This window comes from Callithrix jacchus, chromosome X, assembly GCF_049354715.1.
Source record: "Callithrix jacchus isolate 240 chromosome X, calJac240_pri, whole genome shotgun sequence".
NCBI lineage: Eukaryota > Metazoa > Chordata > Mammalia > Primates > Cebidae > Callithrix > Callithrix jacchus.
The window spans coordinates 148528053-148548211 of record NC_133524.1 but is presented as its reverse complement, the minus strand read 5'-3'; the positions used below and the strand labels follow the sequence as shown (position 1 = coordinate 148548211).

Sequence of the window (20159 nt, the reverse complement as noted above, 5' to 3'; positions counted from 1 at the left end):
CCAATGCTGAAATTGGGGCGTTGAATTCTTCAGCTATCATAGGGGTTGATAATCTCCCTTTAGCTCTAATTATATTTGCTATATATTTCTGGGTGCTCCAGCATTGGGTGCATATATATTACAATTGTTATTTCCTATTGCTGAAATGAACCCTTTACCATTATATAATGTGCTTTGTCTCTTCTTACAGTTTTTGTCTTGACATTTATTTTGACTGATATGAATGTAGCTACTCCTGTTCTTTTTTGCTTTCCATTTGCATGGAATATCTTTTTCTATCCCTTTATTTTCAGTTTACATATGTCTTTACAGATGAAGTGTGTTTCTTATAGGCAATAGGCCACTGGCTCTTTTTTTTTTCATTGATTCATCCACTATGTTTTTTGATTATAGTATTTAGTCAATATACATTCAATATTGTTATTAGTAAGCAAGGATTTACTCCTGCCATTTTGTTATTTGTTATGTCATCTTCTCTTCCTTCTTTATTTCCTTCCTGCCATTGTTTTACTGAAGGTGATTTTCTCTGATGATACGGTTTAGTTTCTTACTTTTAGTTTTTGAGTATCCATTGTATGGTTTTTGGTTTAAATTTACCATGAGGCTGGAAAATACTATCTTATACCTCATTATTTTAAGCTGATGACAACTTAATACTGTTCACATAAACAAACAAGCCAAAAGGAAACAAATAAAAATTCTTATTTGGGCCGGGCGCGGTGGCTCAAGCCTGTAATCCCAGCACTTTGGGAGGCCGAGGCGGGTGGATCACGAGGTCAGCAGATCGGGACCATCCTGGTCAACATGGTGAAACCCCGACTCTACTAAAAATACAAAAAATTAGCTGGGCACGGTGGTGCGTGCCTGTAATCCCAGCTACTCGGGAGGCTGAGGCAAGAGAATTGCCTGAACCCAGGAGGCGGAGGTTGCGGTGAGCCGAGATTGCGCCATTGCACTCCAGCCTGGGTAACAAGAGCGAAACTCCGTCTCAAAAAAAAAAAAAAAAAAAAAAAAAAAAAAAAAAAAAAAAATTCTTATTTGTCCCCCCACTTTTTAACTTTTTGTTGTTTCTATTAATATCTTATTGTACTCTCTTGGAAAATTTTTATAGTTATTATTTTGATTAACACATCATTTAGTCTTTCTATGAAGATAAGAGTAGTTTACACAGCACAGTGTTGTAGTATTCTGTGTTTTTCTATGTACTTACTAATACCAGTAAGTTTTGTACCTTCAGATTATTTCTTATTACTCATTAATGTTCTTTTCTTTCTGATTGAAGTACTCCCCTTAGCATTTCCTGTAGGGCAGGTCTAATGATGATGAAATCCCTCAGCTTTTGTTTTTCTTGGAAATTATTTATTTCTCCTTCATGTTTGAAGGATATTTTCAATAGATTTACTATTCTAGGGTAAAAGATTTTTTTTTTTACTTCAGTACTTTATGACATGCCACTCTCTCCTGTCCTGTAAGGTTTCCATTCAAAAGTCTACTGCCTGATGTATTGGAGATTCATTGTATGTTGTTTCTTTTCTTGCTGCTTTTATGATCATTTCTTTATCGTTGACCTTTTGGAATTTAATTATGAAATTTTCTTGAAGTAGTCTTCTTTGAGTTAAGTCTGCTTGATGTTCTATAACCTTCTTGTACTTGGATAATGACATCTTTCTCTAGGTTTGGAATGTTCTCTGTTATTTTTCCTTTCAATAAATTTTTTACCTCTACCTCTTTCTGTACCTCCTCTTCAAGGTCAGTAACTCTTAGAGTTACCCTTTTGAGGCTATTTTCTAGTTCCTGTAAGCATGCTTCATTGTTTTTAAATTTCTTTTACTTTTGTCTCCTCTTACTGTATATATTCAAATAGCCTGTCTTCAGGCTCAATAATTATTTCTTCTGCTTGACTCATTCTGCTATTAAAAGACTCTGATGCATTCTTCAGTATGCCAGTTGCATTTTTCAGCTCGAGAATTTCTGCTTGATTTTTTTAACTATTTCAGTCTCTGTTAATTTAATCTGATAGAATTCTGAATTTCTTCTTTGTATGATATTGAATTTCTTTGAGTTTCCTCAACACATTTTTGAATTATCTCTACATTGTATGGTTTTTGAAAGGTCACATAGCTCTGTTTCTCCAGGTTTGCTCCCTGGTGCCTTATTTAGTTTATGATATAGTTTAGCTGTGTCCCCAGGCAAAACTCATCTTGAATTGTACTACCCATAATCTCCACGTGTCACAGGAGGGACCCTGTTGGAGGTAATTGAATCATAAGAATGTTACTCTCATGCTGTTCTTGTGATAGTGAGTTCTCATGGTTTTATAAGGGGCTTTTTCCCCTTTTGCTTGGCACTTCTCTCTCCTGTCACCATGCAAAGAAGGATGGGTTTGCTTCCCCTTCTGCTATAATTGTAAATTTCTTGAGGCCACCCTAGCCATGCTGAACTGTGATTTAATTAAACCTCCTTTCCCTTATAAGTTATAGTCTCAGGTATGTCTTTATTAACAGTGTGATAATGCACTAATACAGTAAACTAGTATCACAGAATGGGGCACTACAGTAAAGATGCCTGAAAATGTGAAGTGACTTTGGAACTGGATGACAGGCAAAGGTTGGAACAGTTTGGAGGTCTTGGAGGAAGACAAAAATGTGGGAAAGTTTGCAACTTTCTAGAGACTTGAATGGCTAAGAAAACAGGATGATGTGGGGAAGTTTGGAGCTTCCTAGAGACTTCTTGAATGGCTTTGACCAAAATGCTGAAAGTGTTATGTACAAAAAAGTCCAGGCTGAGGTGGTCTCTGACTGAGATGAAGAACTTGTTGGAAACTGTAACAAAGGTGACTTTTTTAATGCTTTAGCAAAGAGACTGTTGACATTTTGTCCCTGTCCTAGCCATCTGTGGAAATTGGAATTTGAAATAGATGATTTAGGGTATCTGGTAGAAGAAATTTCTAAGTGGCAAAGCATTCAAGAGGTGACAGAGCATAAAAGTTTGGAAAATTTGTAGGCTGGCTATGCGACAGGAAAGAAAAACCCATTTTCTGGAAAGTAATTCAATCTGACTGCATAAATTGCCTAAGTAACAAAGAGCAGAATGTTAATCACCAAGAAAATGGGAAAATGTCTCCAGGGCATGTCAGAGACCTTCACAGAAGCCCCTTCCAACACAGGCCCAGAGGCCTAGGTAGAAAAAATGGTTTCATGGGCCAGGCCCAGAAACCCCCTGCTTCATGAAGCCTGGGGACATGGTATCCTGCATCCTTAGCTGCTTCAGCTCCAGCCGTGGCTTAAACAGGCCAAGATATAGCTTAGGCCATGGCTTCAGAGTGTGGAAGCCCCAAGCCTTTGCAGCTTCTGCATGAAGTTGAGCCTGTGGGTGTACTGGTCAAGAATTGAGGTTTGGGAACCTCCACCTAGATTTTAGAGGATGTATGGAAACTCCTGGATGTCCAGGAAGAAGTTTTCTGCAGGGGCAGAACACTCATGGAGAACCTCTGCTAGGAGAACCTCTGCTAGGGCAGTGTGGAAGGGAAATGTGGAGTTGGAGCCCACACACAGAATTCCCACTGGGGCATTGCCTAGGGGAACTGTTAGAAGAGGGCACCATCTTCCAGACCCCAGAATGGTAGATCCACTGACAGCTTGTGCCATGCACTTGGAAAAGTCACAGACACTCAACACCAGTCCATGAAAGCAGCTGGGAGGAGGGCTGTACCCTCCAAAGCCATAAGGGAGGAGCTGCCTAAGGCCATGAGAGCCCACTTCTTGCATCAGAATGGCCTGGATGTGAGACACAGAGTCAAAGCTGATCATTTTGGAACTTTAGGGTTTAATGACTGCTTTATTGGATTTTGGACTTGCATGGGGCCTGTAGTCCCTTTGTTTTGGCCAGTCTCCCATTTGGAATGGGTGTATTTACCCAATGCTTGTACCCCCATTATATCCACATAGTTACTAACTTGCTTTTGATTTTACAGGCTCATAGGTGGAAAGGACTTGCCTTGTCTCAGACCAGACTTTGGACTTGGACTTTTGAGTTAATGCTGGAATTAGTTAAAAATTTGGGGAGCTGTTGGAAGGACATGATTATGTTTTGAAATGTAAAGATATGAAACATAGGAGGCACCAGGGGTGGAATTATATGGTTTGACTGTTTCCTCATCCAGTTCTCATCTTGAATTGTAGTTCCCAAAATCCCCATGTGTCATAGGAGATACCTGGTAGGAGGTGATGAAATTATTGGGGACGGTTACCTTCATGCTGTTTTCATGATAGTGAGAGAGTTCTCATGAAATCAGATGGTTTTATAAGGGGCTTTTCCCACTTTTGTCTGGCACTTCTTGCTGCCACCATGTGAAGAAGGACATGTTTGCTTCCCCTTCTGCTATGATTGTAAATTTCCTGAGGTCTCCCTAGCCATGCTGAACTTTGAGTCAATTAAACCTCGTTCCTTTATAAATTACCCAATCTCGAGTATGTCTTCATTAGCATCATGAAAATGAAATAATACAGTTCATTTGCAGAAATCATGTTTTTCTTGGATTATCTTTATACTTGTAGATATTCAACAGGTCTGGACTTGTTTGTACCAATCCTTTTTGGGAAGGCTTTCTGGATATTTGAAAGGACTTGGGTGTTGTGATCTAACCTGTATCTGTTTTAGGGGGCACTTCAACCTCTGTAACACTGTGGTTCTTGCAGTTTTGTAGAGGTTCTACCTTAATGTTCTTAGATAATATCTAGAGGAATTCTCTGCATTATCAGGCAAAGACATTTGTCCCCTTCTCTTACTAACTTACAAATAAATTAAGTCTCTCCCAATGTTCTAAGCCACCTGAAGCTGAGAGTGAAGTGACAAAAGCACCCCTATAGCCACACCTCTGTGACTGTGCTGGGTCAGATCTGGACCCAGCACAGTATTGGGTCTGACCCAAGGCTTCCTGTAACTACTCCCTGGTTACTGCCTATGTTCACTCAAGGCCTTGGGGCTCTACAATCAGCATATAACAAAGCCAGCCAGGCCTGTGTCTTTCCCTTTGGGGTGGTGAGTACTTCTAGGCCCTTGGCAGATCTAGACATGCTGTCTGGGAGCCAGAGACTGCAATCACAAATCTTAGAAATCTTCCTGGTTTTTCTTTTGTTCTGCAGCTGGACCAGATCTCAAACCATAACATGCAGTCTTTCCTACTCCACCCTCTCTCTTCTATGAGGAGTCTCATCTCGTGGCCACCACCACCACAGCCTCACAAGAGTACTGCCTGATACTACTGATCTTCTCTTAAGGCCCCAAAGCTCTTCAGTTAGCTTGTACTGAATACTGCCTGGCCTGGGACTCACCTTTCAGGGTAGTCTCCTCCTGTCTGGCCCAAGGCAGGTCCAGAAATGGTGTCCAGGAGCCAAGTCCTCAAATCAGGGTCTCCAAGAGCCTGCTTGATGCTCTAACACACTGATGCCAAGCTTGTACCTAAGGTGGAAGAAAAAAATCCCATTTACTTTTTCTTCTACTTTTTTCAAGCAGAAAGAATCTAATCTCATAGCCATCACAGCTGAGAATGTACTAAGTCTCACCTGAAGCTAGCAAATCTCAGAGTTGCATCCAAGGCCTACCACATAGTACTTGTGTATAACTGCTGGTTATTCAAGGCCCAAGGGCACTTCCATTGGAAGGTAATCTTGCCAGGGCCGGTTCCTTCCCTTCAAGGCAATATGTTTCCTTCTGACCCATTGTATTTCTAGAAATGTCATCTGGGAGGTAGGGCCTGTAAAAAGGTTGTCACAACTCTGACTGGTGCCCTATCCTTCTGTGGCCAAGCTGGTATCCAAGGTGCAAGACAAAGTCTTCCCTACTCTTCCCTCTCCTCTACTCAAGTGGAGGAAAGGGATCTCTTTTGGAGCTGCAAGCTGTGCAGCTTAGGTTTAGGGGAGGAATGAAGCTGAAACTCCCTTAGCTGCCCTGTCTGGTGTCTCCATAGGTCACATGTCTCCCCATAATCAGTCCACTGGTTCTGGGCATAGTTTAGCACTAGGAATCAACTACAAGTTGCTACTCTTGTGGCCTAGACTGCTGTTCATGTTTACTTCGGGTCCCAGAGCACTTTAGCCTGAGGTGGCAAGGCTGTGGAAACTGAGGTTCTGACTGCTGGGATCAGTGATTCCCCTTTGTCTAGGGCTAGGATAAATGCTCCTTCCATGGGCAGGTATCAGTGGTCAAAGATTTGGTCAGACTTTGTACTCAGATTTTGAGGCTCTGCCTCTCAGTGGTTCTCTTACTCCCAGGACTTCTGCATGAATTTTCATCTCCCAATCCTGATAAGCTAATACATTTTCAGATTTCTTCCACTTGAATTGTGATGAATTAAGGAATTCCTTCAGTCTAAATGGCAGCAAATTCACAAACATCATCCAGCTCAGTTCTTTCATTTAGTGGACCACTATCCTATTGTTTCTGCCTCTTTTTTTTAAAACTGGGTCCCAGGGCCTCTCTCATTTCTGTGTAGTATAGTGATCAGCCAGAACTGTTGGCAGAATATATATTCAGATTTGGAAATCCATCCCTTCTGAGATTCTCTTGCTTTTGAGTCTTCTACCCCTAATATTCCAAATTCTCTGACACCTTGAGCCAGTAAGGTCATATATGCCACACGAATTCTAGGATTGGGAAGCACCTTCAAGAAAGAAAAATCACGAACTCACAATTCTAATCTATTGCTGCTACTATCTTTCAAAGGTAAACTCACCTTAGGTTTCTGTCTGCTTTCAGTCATGCCCCATTGGTTTCAAGTAACATAGATTATATACAGTTGTTGTTCAGGTTTTATAATTAATAGCTATAAGAAGATATACTCAAACAATTTATTATACTGTTATCAATACCTGTAACATTTATTGTTAATTTATTTTGTATGTAGATTAACAGCAAATTTGAACATTTTCTTCATGTTTATTAGCAATTTTTATCCATTTCATGACTGTTGTTCATTTACTCATTTTTTCTTATTTACCAATAATATCTGTTTTTTCTCTTATTTATCTATAATATTTCACTATTTATTGAGGATAATAAACTATTCACTAATCAGCCATATTGTTATTTTGAGGCTCAGATGAAATGTCTGATGAAATGTAAAATTTTGGTTTTGTGGTTATTTTTATATTGGCCTTTGATGTTCATATGGGATATTTAAGCAGTAGAGACAAGGTAAGAAACTTGTTTTTATATGTGTGACACTGCATAGAGAAGGGAGCTCTTGCCTTCTCATAAGGCAAAGTCTTGTGATCTGCTTCTGTGGTATGTGGGGATGTGTTGACAGTGATCTTCCTAAAAAAATGCCTTGTCAAATATGTTATCCCCATGTTTATTAATCACCATGGCATTATTTCTCAATCATAATAATTTGCCTTAGTCACCAGTAGCTACTGTTAATAGACTGCTGCATCTCTGCATCAGAGGAAATGCTACAAGGTAATTAATATTTGCTAAGGGCACTGTGAGCCCTTACCAGAACTCAACTGAAATATTGTTTTTCTCTCTTTTTGTCCCTAGGAGTACACTATTGATGTATTTTTTCGACAGACATGGCATGATGAAAGACTGAAATTTGATGGACCCATGAAAATCCTTCCACTGAACAATCTCCTGGCTAGTAAGATCTGGACACCTGACACCTTCTTCCACAATGGCAAGAAATCAGTGGCTCATAACATGACCACGCCCAACAAGCTGCTCAGATTGGTAGACAACGGGACCCTCCTCTATACAATGAGGTCAGAGAGTGGTGGCTCCCACCCAAAGTATATTAGGAGTAGGACTGGGGTTGAAAGCAGACTGTTTTAGAGTATCCTTTTAAAATTCTCTCAAGTTTATAGATTAGAAATGTACAGGTACATATACACCATGGAACACTATGCAGCCATAAGAAACAATGAATTTGTGTTCTGTAGGGACATGGATGAATCTGGAAACCATAATTCTCAGCAAACTGACACAAGAACAGAAAATCACACACCGCCTGTTCCCACTCATAGGCAGATGTTGAATAATGAGACCACATGGGCACAGGGAGGGGAGCATCACACACTGAGGTCTGTTGGGGGGGCCAAGGGAGGGACAGCAGGCGGGGAGTGGGGAGGTCGGGGAGGGAGAAATGTCAGATGTAGGTGATGGGGGGATGGAGGCAGCAAACCACATTGCCATATGTATACTTATGCAACAATCCTGCATGATCTGCACATGTACCCCAGAACCAATTAAAAAAATAATATTTTAAACCTAAAAAAAAGAAATGTACAGGTATGTATACACTTCCTAATACATTTATGTACATACATACTCATGGGCATATATATTCTAATAAACACATAAATAGGGAGATGTACAGATGAACATTTTTAGAAACACAGTGGTATATGTTTGTAATTTATAAATGTATGCATACCAAAAGACACATGTGGGCTAACACAGAAGGACATACATATTCAAGGACACTTAAATACTCAGATTCACAAAAACATATACACAGGCATGAACACTGATAATTAGAATCTACTAGGTTTAACTGCAGCAACAAACTATACCTATGATGCAGAGCTGTGAGAATCAAATGAGATAACTATGGGTATTTTGTGAAACATACAGTGTTTTATAAACATAAATTTAAAAATACAGTAATATTTATTTTATGCCACATTACTTTAGGATGCTGAGGATGATTATAAGTGAATTTTACAAACAATTTAAGACTCTATCATCTATCTATCTATCTATGGTGTTTATGTGTGTGTGCATATGTGTGTGCATATATATAGAGAGAAATCTTCATAAAATATATTTCATACTTTTCTACCTCCCAATGGATAAAAACATCACAATTTTATGTATTTAATGACTTATTTTTGTCAGTTATTAGGCATTGAATTTTGCTGTTAAAAAGAATAAGTTTGAAAGCATTAAAAAAAAAAGAAAAAAGAAAAAGCATTTTCAGTAAAGATTCTTTCCTCAATACTAAAAAACTTTCTTGGTTCTTGGGTTTGCTTTTTATGCTTTTGATTGTTCGTCTGCTGTCAGTTATCACTTCCTGAAGCTTCTCCAACATTAATGAGTGTTAATTTTGTATAGTGAAGCTTCCATGGCTATTTAGAATTGGTGTATTTGCTAGTTTTTGCAGAACAAACCTCAAATAATACATGCCTGGTAAATACATGGTGAATAAATGAAGTGTGTTTGTATGTATACTAGTCCCTCACTACTTCAAATTTGCTATTTGTTGGTGTTTTCCCTACAAGAATTTGGAAGATGGGAAGATGGCCAAGGAAAATAGGGTAATAATATTTACTTAAGAGAGAAGTTGGATGAGAGAGGAGATGAGAGACAGCGGAGGGAATGAGCATAGAGAATAAATGAGCATAGAGTGGAGGATAAAATAATGAAGAAGGAAAGTGGATAGATGTGGGAAGATGAGGATGGAGAGGGGAGGGAAGACTAATTAAATAGAGTACATAGAGGCATATATACTGGGGAAATGAGAATGGTGAAAAGAAGAGAATATGAGAAAAGAGGTAAAAAAGAGGAGAAAAGTTGAGAAGACAAAGGACAAGATGGTGTAAAATAAAGAAACTAGATTAGATATTAAGATATCCTAAAGTGATAGGAGAATGTGATGAAAAGGATATAGTAGATAGGAATAAAGAAGAGAAGACATAGAGAAGCAAGAGAAGAGACATGGGAGGAGACGAACAAGAGGGAGGGAAATTGTAGCTGGAAGAAAGAGAAGTTTTCTTTTATTAATGCATTTGCCAAAATGTTTTTGACTTCCTAATATATACATGGCCCTAAACTAAATTCTGGAAATGCAAACATTAGTGAAATATGGTCTCTGACCTTAAGACAACCACAGTATAACAGGGGATAGAGACTAATAGGATAATAGCAGATAATGTTAACTAAAATGCTAGAGATGTGGGTAATAGTGGGAAGATAGAGGAGGGTCATCTAACTCATTCTTTTGGGTGGGGCTGAGAGAAGCCTCCCTGGATAAGGCAACAGGCAGGCTCCTGACTATTAGTATTATCATTAGTGTTTTATATTATTGTATAAGTAGAATGGAGTCAAGAAACTTGTAGGTAGTGGCAGAAGGAAGAGAGGAAGGACACTCTAGACAGAGAAAACCAAGTGAGCAGTTGCTGGTAATGGAAGGACATATTTTAGGCAAGAGAGTGAAGTGGTCAGTTTTCTATCTTATATATGGCTCTGTAGTTACAGTGTAAATAATGCATTTGAAGGTAAAAGACTGGAATCAGAGAAAATGATTAAGAAACAGCTGAAATACTCTAGATTAGAAGTGGTGTTCCAAATCAGAACAATGGATTAAGATGGAGAAATGAAGATCTGTTGAGGAAATATGCCATACATATAGACAAATTCAGAATGACAGAAAAGAAGAGTTGTGAAGGTAGTAGGTATCCAAATAATATGGGTGAAAGACAGTACTATAGGCAGGAGTAGGCGATATGAAAGTTAGGACAAATTTAGATAAGTCTGCAAGGTTGATTTTGAACAAGATAAGCTTAAGATGATTGTAGATTGCAGGGAAAGAAGTCTAATAGCAGTTGGATATTCAAGTCTTAAGATCAGGAGAGAGATATAATGTAGAGATATAAAGTTTGGTATTGTTAGTATATTGGGACAAATGGAAACAGTGAGAATGGTCGTGATCACTTCAGGAAAGAGTACAGAATAAGAGGAAATTAATGCCAAGTATCTAGTCATCTAGCATTACTATCAGTAAGGCAGTGGAGAGGAAAGAGTAACCTATGAAAGAAACCAGGAAGAAAATGCCACGGAGCTGTTAATAGTGTGCAGAAAGTATCTTGAAAGCTAAGTGTGGTAGTCAATATTGCCAGTTTTCAATATTTTCAGTTCACCTCCATCTGGATACAAAGTATGCTTCCCTGAGCCATGGCGTTCAACATGGACAAATGACTTGCTTTGGCTAACCAAATGTGAGTGTAAATAGCATGTGTCAGCTCTGAGGGAGGATGGGAAGCCTTTCGAGATCCAATACATAATTTGCCATGTTGTCTTCCACTGGCCACAGTAAGTAGCATTATGCCAGGTAATCTTGGTCCTATCATTCTATGCCCCTTATTGAAGATGACATAAAAGTGAGTGGCTCCCCTTACCCCATCCACAGATAGTGTGAATGAGAAATAAACTTTTGTTGCATTAGGACACTGAGATTTTCAGATTGTTTCCTACAGTATATTAATCTAACTCATCTTGACTGATAAACTGGAATAAAGTTTCAAAAAAATGAAAGTTATCAATAATAACACCACTAATAGTATAATAAGTATGTTAATTAACATCAATATAGTACTTACAATATGAAAGCCAATGTTCTAATCATTCTGCTTTTATACTCTTCATAACAACTTTAACAATTGTATGAGATAGGTACTATTATCCCACTTTACAGATGTAAAAACTGTGGGTAAGATAATTTTTCAAGTTCACTTGGGTAGCAGATGGTTGAGCCAGCATTATTAATATGGTAGTGTAGCTGCAAGTTCATGTACTTTACTATTGTTTACACATTTTACAAAGTATGTCTTAAGTTTGGTACCATGGAGGATATTAGTATTCTTCACATATACTGTTTCAATAGAGTGGCTAGTACAATGGAGAGTTTTAAGAGTTGGAGTGGATACTGTTCACATAGAAAATACCTTTGAGAATCTTGTTTGAAAATGAAAGGGAGGGATGTATCATAGCTACATTCAGGGGTAAAATAAATTACTTTGTTTTCAAAGGAAAGACTGACACAAATTTGTGAGATAGTACAAAACATCCAGTAGGAAGAAAAAGATTTAAGACACCATAGAAATAACACTTTGCTGAGAGCAAGTTCTCATAAATACCATAAAGGGGATGCTATCAAAACTACAGTTAGTTTCACTTGAAAGGAAGAGAGAGACACCTCTTCTCACATTGCATGAAAGGTTATGAGGTTATATATAAAGGTTGAAATGAAGGTGGGGAGGATAGGACAGAGAAAAGGTATAAATGAATGCAATATGTAAAAGAGAATTTGGATAAACAGAGCATTAGTGAAGAAATAGAAGAGAGGCGTGCTTGTAATAAAGTATAGGAAAGAGAAGAGTTTGAAAAAGAGATAAGAGTTCACATGATTGTGGAAAGAATGGAGTGGAGTAGGTGTAAACAGAAGAGAGGCTGTATATGGAATGAAGTGGATGGTGGTACAGAATAATGAGGAGGAGATGTGGATGGGTAGAAGACAGTAAGCAAATAGAAGAGAAGTAAGAGGAAGGAGAAAGTAATGGGCAGGAAAAGATCTGAACACAGTAGAGATTACAAATAATGAGGAGAAATAATGAATGAATGAAAAGAACAGGATAGAGGAGAAGCAACGATAAAAAGAAAAAAGCATAGAGGATAGGTTTAGGTTTTGTAGGAGAGGTAGAGAAGACAGAATAAAGAGAGGGGGGATGGGAATATTGAAATATAAAGAATAGAAGATGCAGGTTGAGGAGGGCAGAGGGTGAAGCAAAGCAAGGGATAAGCTGCCTTGAAATCAAGTTGAATGAATGGGAAGATGATGATAATTGGGCCCTTTATTCTAGTCTGAATTTGACAAGAAAGTCAAATTTGATGAGATTAGAGTCTATGTAGAATGCCCTTGTGCTTATTTAGCTTTACAGACTAGAGGAAGTACAGAAGTACAGAGGTATGATGAGGCCATTGGTTTCCTACAGAGTAGCACCTTGAATCCAGGAAGGTGGACCTGGAGGGAGACCTAGGCTCAAAATGGAAAAATAAAAGCCTGCCTGGTTTTACAGCCCCAAAATTGATTCACCTCGTGACCTTTCTCATGTCACAAACTGTCTGCTTTCTCTAGTCTGATAATAATGTAGCTGCTGCCTGTCTTTCGGCACAAAGACACATGGAATGAAAAGCACAAATTGAATAAAATCTGTAGAACATTTAGAATTTTTCAGAAAGTGTTATTCTGTAGCACCCCTATTATTATTTTGACCCTCAGGAATCTTATCTGGAGTCCATGGGAAAACTACAGAAGGACAGCTTCCTACTAAAATCGGACCAAGCATTGCATGGGTATGTAACTAGGGCAGTTTAAAACACCTTGCTTTGCCTCATCTTGAGACCTCAGAACAACCATAAAAATACAAGCAAAAACCCATTATCTGCTGCTTACTTCAGCAACACAATACTAAAATTGGAACAATGCATAGATAATTAGCAGAGCCCAGCCCAAGATGATACACACATTTATAAAATATTTTCTATTATTCAGGTATGGAGATATAGAGAACTTCATCTTTATTAATGGCATCACATTTGTTTATGAGGATACAGATAAATGTGTTCATTGTATACAAATGTTGCATAATATATAATACAGTAAAAAAAGTCCTATTGACTATCTGAATATGAAGGATATATATTTATTGAATTTAAGTATATTTTATCCTGTTGACTTAAAACACTGATTCAGCGCATTCACGAGTGCTTATTATGTTTAAGGTTCTGGGATATCTGCAGAACTACAGAGATAAATAAGGTCATGCTCTTGATGACTACAGTTAAAGAGACCTGTGCAAGATAGCTACACAATAATATAAAATTCCTGAAATGGATGGGGAAAATGTGATAGAGTCACAGGAGAAGTCACATCCAAAATGACATGGGTTATCAAAGAAAGCTGCAAAAGGAGGTGGTGTATAGTTTATCCCTTGAATCTTGAAGGAAGTGTAGGTGAGACTTGTCTCAAACAAATGAGAGACAGGGCTGAGGTAGAGGAGAGTTTCCAGGCAGAATAAATACTGTACACAAAGACATGTATTCGTGAATTAACTTCATACATCAGAAAATCCATGCTTCTTTGTGAGACATGATAAATTCCAGAGGAAATCACCTTCTGAATGATTTCTGAGACTTAAAAGATCTGTAGAAGTAAATTAAAAGACAGGGAGGAAATATTATAGAGAGCGAGTATAGCAGGCATAAAGGCTTGAAGAGTGGGAGGAGAAGGTAGTGATGATACATTGAAGGACTAAAAGTTCAGTGTGACTGGACCAGAATACAGTGCAAGGAAACAGTCTGACATGGGGAGAGGGACTTATATGCTATGTTTGCATAAAAGTCATGAGGATCCATTAAAGAGGTTATTGTGGAGGAAGAAATCAAACAAATTTGCATTTAAGATAGATCACTCTGGGAGCAGTATCGGAGGCAGTTTGGAGGAAGGCAAGGCTGAAGATCAGGTGCCTAGCTAAGAAGCTGCCACAATACCCAAATGATAATCCTAATGACAACTATGTATTATATATACTATGCATATGTATTATATTCTGTGTTGAACACCTACTGTGTGTTAGGTACTCTATGTAAAACATCTCTAGGCTTCACAACACTTATTCTGACTTCAAGTTACTGCTCTTCCCACTAAATTGGGTTTTGAAGAAGAATATGGACATAAAATATGTTCAAGAGGTAGCATTGATGGCACTTGGTGCCTGATTAGAAGTGTGGGATTCAGGATGTTGTATGGCTGGTTCCTATAAGCAAATAAGTTGCCTAGGATAATGGAAGTATTAGGGGCATAATAAAAATGATAACCCGGTTGTTAGCATTTCCGTAGAATGAGGAGGAATAATAAGATTTTGGAACATGGCAGTGATAAAGAAAGGGGGTGGGAAATATAGCCAAATAGTGTACCTATTTGGAAGGATTTCTGCATGACAGATAAGGGATAATAATCAAGAAGTGATACAGAATATGTTTATCCTGTAGTTACAGGGAAGCATTTTTTAAAATTTATTTATGTTTTAATTGACACACAAAATTGTATCTACTGTGTACAACATGATTTTAAGTATATATACATTGCAGGATGATAAAATCTAGCTACACTGTAAATGCGTTACCTCACAGTTATCCTTTTGTGATGAGAACATTTGATATCCACTGTCAGCATTGTTCAAGAATACAATATATCATCATTATTGTCAACTAGCCACCATGCTGTATAATAGATCACTTAAATTTATTACTCCTATCTAATTGTAAATATGCATCCTTGGACCAACATAATGTTTTTAAAAAGTGAGTGACATGACAAGATAATCTGTGACAACACTAGTTGCTGAACCCCAAAATGAATAATAGTTCAAACATGATAGAAGTGTATTTCTTGCTTCTTAAAGTTCAAAGCAGGTTTTCCCCATTGACAAGTGGCTGATTGCCAAGTGGTGCAACACATGGTTTTCAAGACCACTGTGCTTATTTGTATTAAGTCAGTAGAAGAAGAAATAATATGACAGGTTGTATATGGGAGGTATTTATAGACCAGGCCTTGAGTGGCATACTCATTTCTACTGACATTACTTTGACTAGAATGAGGTCACATGGACATGGTGGGAAAAGAAACATTACCAAGTAAAAGCCAAAGTGGATTTGGTGAACATTTGGCAAGTGTTTGTCAATCCCAGTTTCTTGTTTTTTTTTTTTTTTTTTTTTTTTTTTTTAAGACGGAGTTTCGCTTTTGTTATCCAGGGTGGAGTGCAATGGTATGATCTTGGCTCACCGCAACTTCCACCTCCTGGGTTCAGGCAATTCTCCTGCCTTAGCCTCCTGAGTAGCTGGGATTACAGGCACGCGCCACCGTGCCCAGCTAATTTTTTTTTGTATTTTTAGTAGAGACGGGGTTTCACCATGTTGACCAAGATGGTCTTGATCTCTTGACCTCATAATCCACCCGCCTCGGCCTCCCAAAGTGCTGGGATTACAGGGATGAGCCACCGCGCCCGGCCCCAGTTTTTTTTTAATTAAAATCTCTGGCTGCATTCTGGAAGATGAATAGACAGATATACTAGTTAGCAGACCCATTCATAGTCCAGAAGGAATGACAAAGGTCTAAGAAAAGGCAGTGAGAAGTGAGAGTGGAAGAAGAAGGGCAAGTATGATATGAGAGAGCTTTTCAATGGAATCTGAAGTTCAACTGGATATAGCGTATTGAGGAGAAAGGTGCATTGAGGATATTCCTGACATATTCTCCCTGGATAATGAGTGAATTGTGGTGCCATTAACAACAACAACAACAACAACAACAAAACTCATTATAGGAGAAGCAGAGATTTTGGAGAGGAAGGGATAGAGAGTTTACATGTCTTGGGGATTTGCTATATGCCATACACTGTGCTAATTGCTTCACATGTATTTGTTTCATTTAATCCTCAAAGCAATGTTCATGTGTATATACTATAGAAGCATAATATAGCACTGTTGCTAAGAAGGTGGGTTCTGCAGGAAAGCCGCTCCTGGTCTTTCCTATGTAAAATGAGTCAAATCATAACAATGCCTACCTCATAGGCCATTGCAGGAAGTAAATGCGATAAGGCATGTGAATTGCTTGATATACTTCTTCGTGTTCTGTGGAGTGTTTTTGTTTTTATTGTTAATATTCCCATTTTCACAGTTGGTAAACGGAAGTTTTAATAGAGCAAAGTCATAGCACCAATAAGTACAGAGCTGGTATATGGAGACCCACGTCATTCTGTTCATTAAAAACCTTTTTTTCTCTTTTACATCACGTCATTTCCTCTAATAAGGGAAGGTGTGAGCTATCAATTTTAAATAATGAATCTGAGGTGGACATGAAAAGCTGCAGTTGGAAATGCAGGTCTGGAACTCAGGAAACCTTTGATGCAATGGGAGTTTGTAAAATTGAATACGTTGCACAAAATGTAAGCTATGTGTTATGTTACACAGTAATAGTGTCCTACATTTAGCTCAGAGGAAATAGACACTAGTTTCTCCATGTTAAATCATTAAGAAGAAAGTGGTCCTCCGAACCAATTAAGTGAGGATTACTATTATATTAAGACCATAATGTATGACTGAGTGTTTTATGTGCTTTGAATGTTCCAAAGGCAAACTACTTGAAGTCTAAATTCTGCATGTCAGGAACCCTGTTCCCACAAACTTCATCAGTAAAATTATTCTCTTCCTTATTTATATGCAAATATCCTGCACTTGTGTTTTCATTATAGACTCTGCCTCTGAAATAGCCAGGAACCCGAGAAAGCATTTGGTCCAGACTGTTAGTTGTATAGGACTTAATGTAATCAGATCAACCAAGCATTGATAGCTTGTTTCACAGTCTTTTTTGTAATGGCTTTTGCTCCAGGGGATTCCACCTGTAGTTCCTTATTCATTAAGCTAGTAACTGACTCACAGAGCCACACTTTGTGAATCTTACTCTAATGAACAGAAGTAAGAGCACAGAAGAGATGGAATGGTTCATTTGGACTCTGAGAAAGCTTACAATGAGGTGAGAGGGAAATAATAGTGTAAGTCCTCAGTCAATCCCAAATTACTCTGTGCACTTCATGCAGGGACATCAACTTCGGCTCTCAAAAAGCTCATACCTTAGGACGAAAGACAGGGCACACCATCCACCTTACTATAAGGCATAATGAAAGTTTCACATAAAGCTAACAGTGAAGTGCTATGAGCTAAAAATTACAGGTTTCACTGAGACTTGTGGCAGGGCTTCACAGGGGAACTAACATTTGAGCTGGAAGGTGGGAAGGAAAAAAAGTATTCCTGAGAGTTTACTCACACTTATTTCATTTTTGCCAGTTTCATGTGGAAATCAGGGCCTTGAAATAACAAGGACTGACTTTATTTTCCAAGCAAGAAACTGGTCTCCAGGCAAACTGAGTCTGTTGAAAAGTTTATTCTAACAGAGGGATTTACAGATCAACATAAGAGTCTCTCTTACTCCAAAGAACCCAGCTATTTCAGATGTTACCCCTAGACAGAATAGAAACTCTGTGTTACATGGAATAAACATAAGAGGAGGAATTAAGAGCCATGGGTGTGGGTCCCAACTTTGGCACAAATCAGCAGTGTAACTATGGGCAAGGCATTTCTCCCTTCTGGGTCTCAGTTTCTTTTTTTGGGACATATTGCTGAAAATACCTGCTCTGCCTATCTCACAAAAATATTTATTAAATCAGGAAACAGGTGTCAACCATCTGCTATATGCCAATTACCATACCAGGGATGGAATTACAATGATAAACAGGCTACTCTCTCAAGTTGCTCATAGTCCTGTGCAGAAGACAGAGAGCTAAACATATATTAATAATCCTATGTGGTAAGGTCTAAGACTGTTGTTCAAAATGCTCTTAGATTGCTGTGAGCTGGAGGAAACCACAATACTTGTAGGGCACAGACAAAGCATTATGGAAGAGGAAATATTTGAGAAAAGACTTGAAGGAAATATGTTGTGCATATAAAAAGGAAAGGGTAGTCCAGGCAGGAAAAAATTCCAGACACATGAGAGTTTTGTTTTGTAAAATCATAAGTTTTTACAAATGGCGGAAGAATGGGGGAAAGTGTGTCAGAAGATGAGGTTGAAGCTACACCTCTGGGATAATTGTTAAAACTCAGATGTGCTCCCTCTTAAGGCTAAATGGAGCAGTGAAGTGGTGGCTCTCCTTCCAATGTACTGAGCCTCTTGTCTATACCTTGAGGATTTAATGGAACACCTCAGACAACTGGCATTCTTGTGACTAATGTGCTGCTTGGTTTGGGTGTTTGGTCGTGGTACATTTCAAGTGACTAATGCTGTACTGATACTAGCTAATAATGATTTATTATTCTTTCTTTTTCACCATAAATCCCAAATCCTGCCCTTTACTCCGTTATTATAGAAATAGCCATCCTGGCACTTCAACCACTCCTGAAGCACTGTTATTTGTCCTTAGAGAGAACATTCGAGAAGGACTAATTGACAGATTGCTTTCAGTAGGGCTCATACTGATCTCCAGAGCCCTTGTCTCCTACAAAGTTCAAACTATTCCCTCCTGCATTATACTTAACACATTGATAGCCTCACTGAACAACCAGTACATATATTCAATAAACTTTAGATTTTTAATTTTTAGGGTTCTAGTTAGTGTGGGAACCTTTTTTCTCTAACCTTATTTATTAATTTTCCTATTTTATGTCCTTATTTTAAAAATAATCAGTATTCTATGTGCAAAAATCTAAGAATTATTTGATAGTTTTTTGTGGGGCAGTTAATTTAGATGACTCACTTTTATTCAGTTAATTTTGCAGATTTTAAAATTCTTTAATTGAGATATAGCTTGCAAATTTTAAAGTATACAAATGTTATGTGTATAGCTCCACAGTATTCTGGGTAAGGAATATGTGCTGGAGGTTGCTGCATTAGAAAGGTAAAGTAATGGAGAAGTAGCTTGTGATAACCAGAACCTCACTTTCCAGAAGTGTCACTCTCCCTGGGTTGAAGGCAAATGGCCACTATCTTAATCCATTTGAACTGTTACAATAAAACACCTTAGACTGAGAAATTTATTGCTTCTCAGTGTTCTTGATGTCAGGAAGTCCATGATCAAGGTTCCAGTACACTCAGTGTCTAAAGGATAGCTCTCTGCTTCAAATATGCCAACTTTTTGCTGTGTCCTTACATGGCAGAAGAAACTAACATTTTCCTTTAGACCACTTTTATACGGACAATAATCCCATTCAAGAGAACAGAGCCCTCATGACCTAATAACTTCCCTAATGCCCCACCACTTACTACTATTACATTAGCATTTGTGTTAAAATTTCAACATTTGAATTTCAGGGGGATACAAACATTAAGACCATAGCAGGCACTGAGGACACGGATGTAATAGTTTCTGAGCTGGAAAATTTTCTCATTGGGTTAGTCTGTTGGGTGGACTTCCATCTAAAAGCAAATGACTTACATGTGGTATTCAATCTAGTTCAAGAGATAAAACATGTGTACCCCCCCCAATATCCTTAATATGCCAAGCACTTTATAATAAATGCAAAGTAAATACTAGCTTTTGTATCAATGGTATAATAAAATGTTAAAAATCAGCAAATCATATGGTAAGAATAATCTCTGATATATTTGCTTGTTTTGAAAATATACTTAGGTATTTCCAATAAAGATGAAATAGGGCACCAAATAGCCGAGTCACCTATTTGTCTCAATTCCAAAGGTATAGAAAAGAAATTGTTTAACATGTGACTTTTAGTCAATAGCAGTGATTTTGGACCCAATGAGGTAGCATAGCATA

At 38.2% G+C, this 20159-nt stretch overlaps 1 protein-coding gene and 1 non-coding gene across 6 annotated transcripts in view; both read left to right on the top strand.

Moving 5' to 3' along the window:
• The window catches only part of GABRA3 (gamma-aminobutyric acid type A receptor subunit alpha3), a 244968-nt gene that overhangs the window by 147827 nt on the left and 76982 nt on the right, over positions 1–20159 (top strand). For all 5 annotated transcript variants that reach the window (XM_017968720.4, XM_002763372.6, XM_078363419.1 and 2 more), the window contains one exon: positions 7540–7760. In XM_017968720.4, the coding sequence (XP_017824209.2) occupies positions 7540–7760 (221 nt within the window). The remainder of the gene's footprint in view (positions 1–7539; positions 7761–20159) is intronic.
• Positions 13219–13324, top strand: LOC118150785 (U6 spliceosomal RNA). Its single transcript, XR_004738923.1, has one exon. It is a non-coding gene; the product is annotated as a U6 spliceosomal RNA (small nuclear RNA).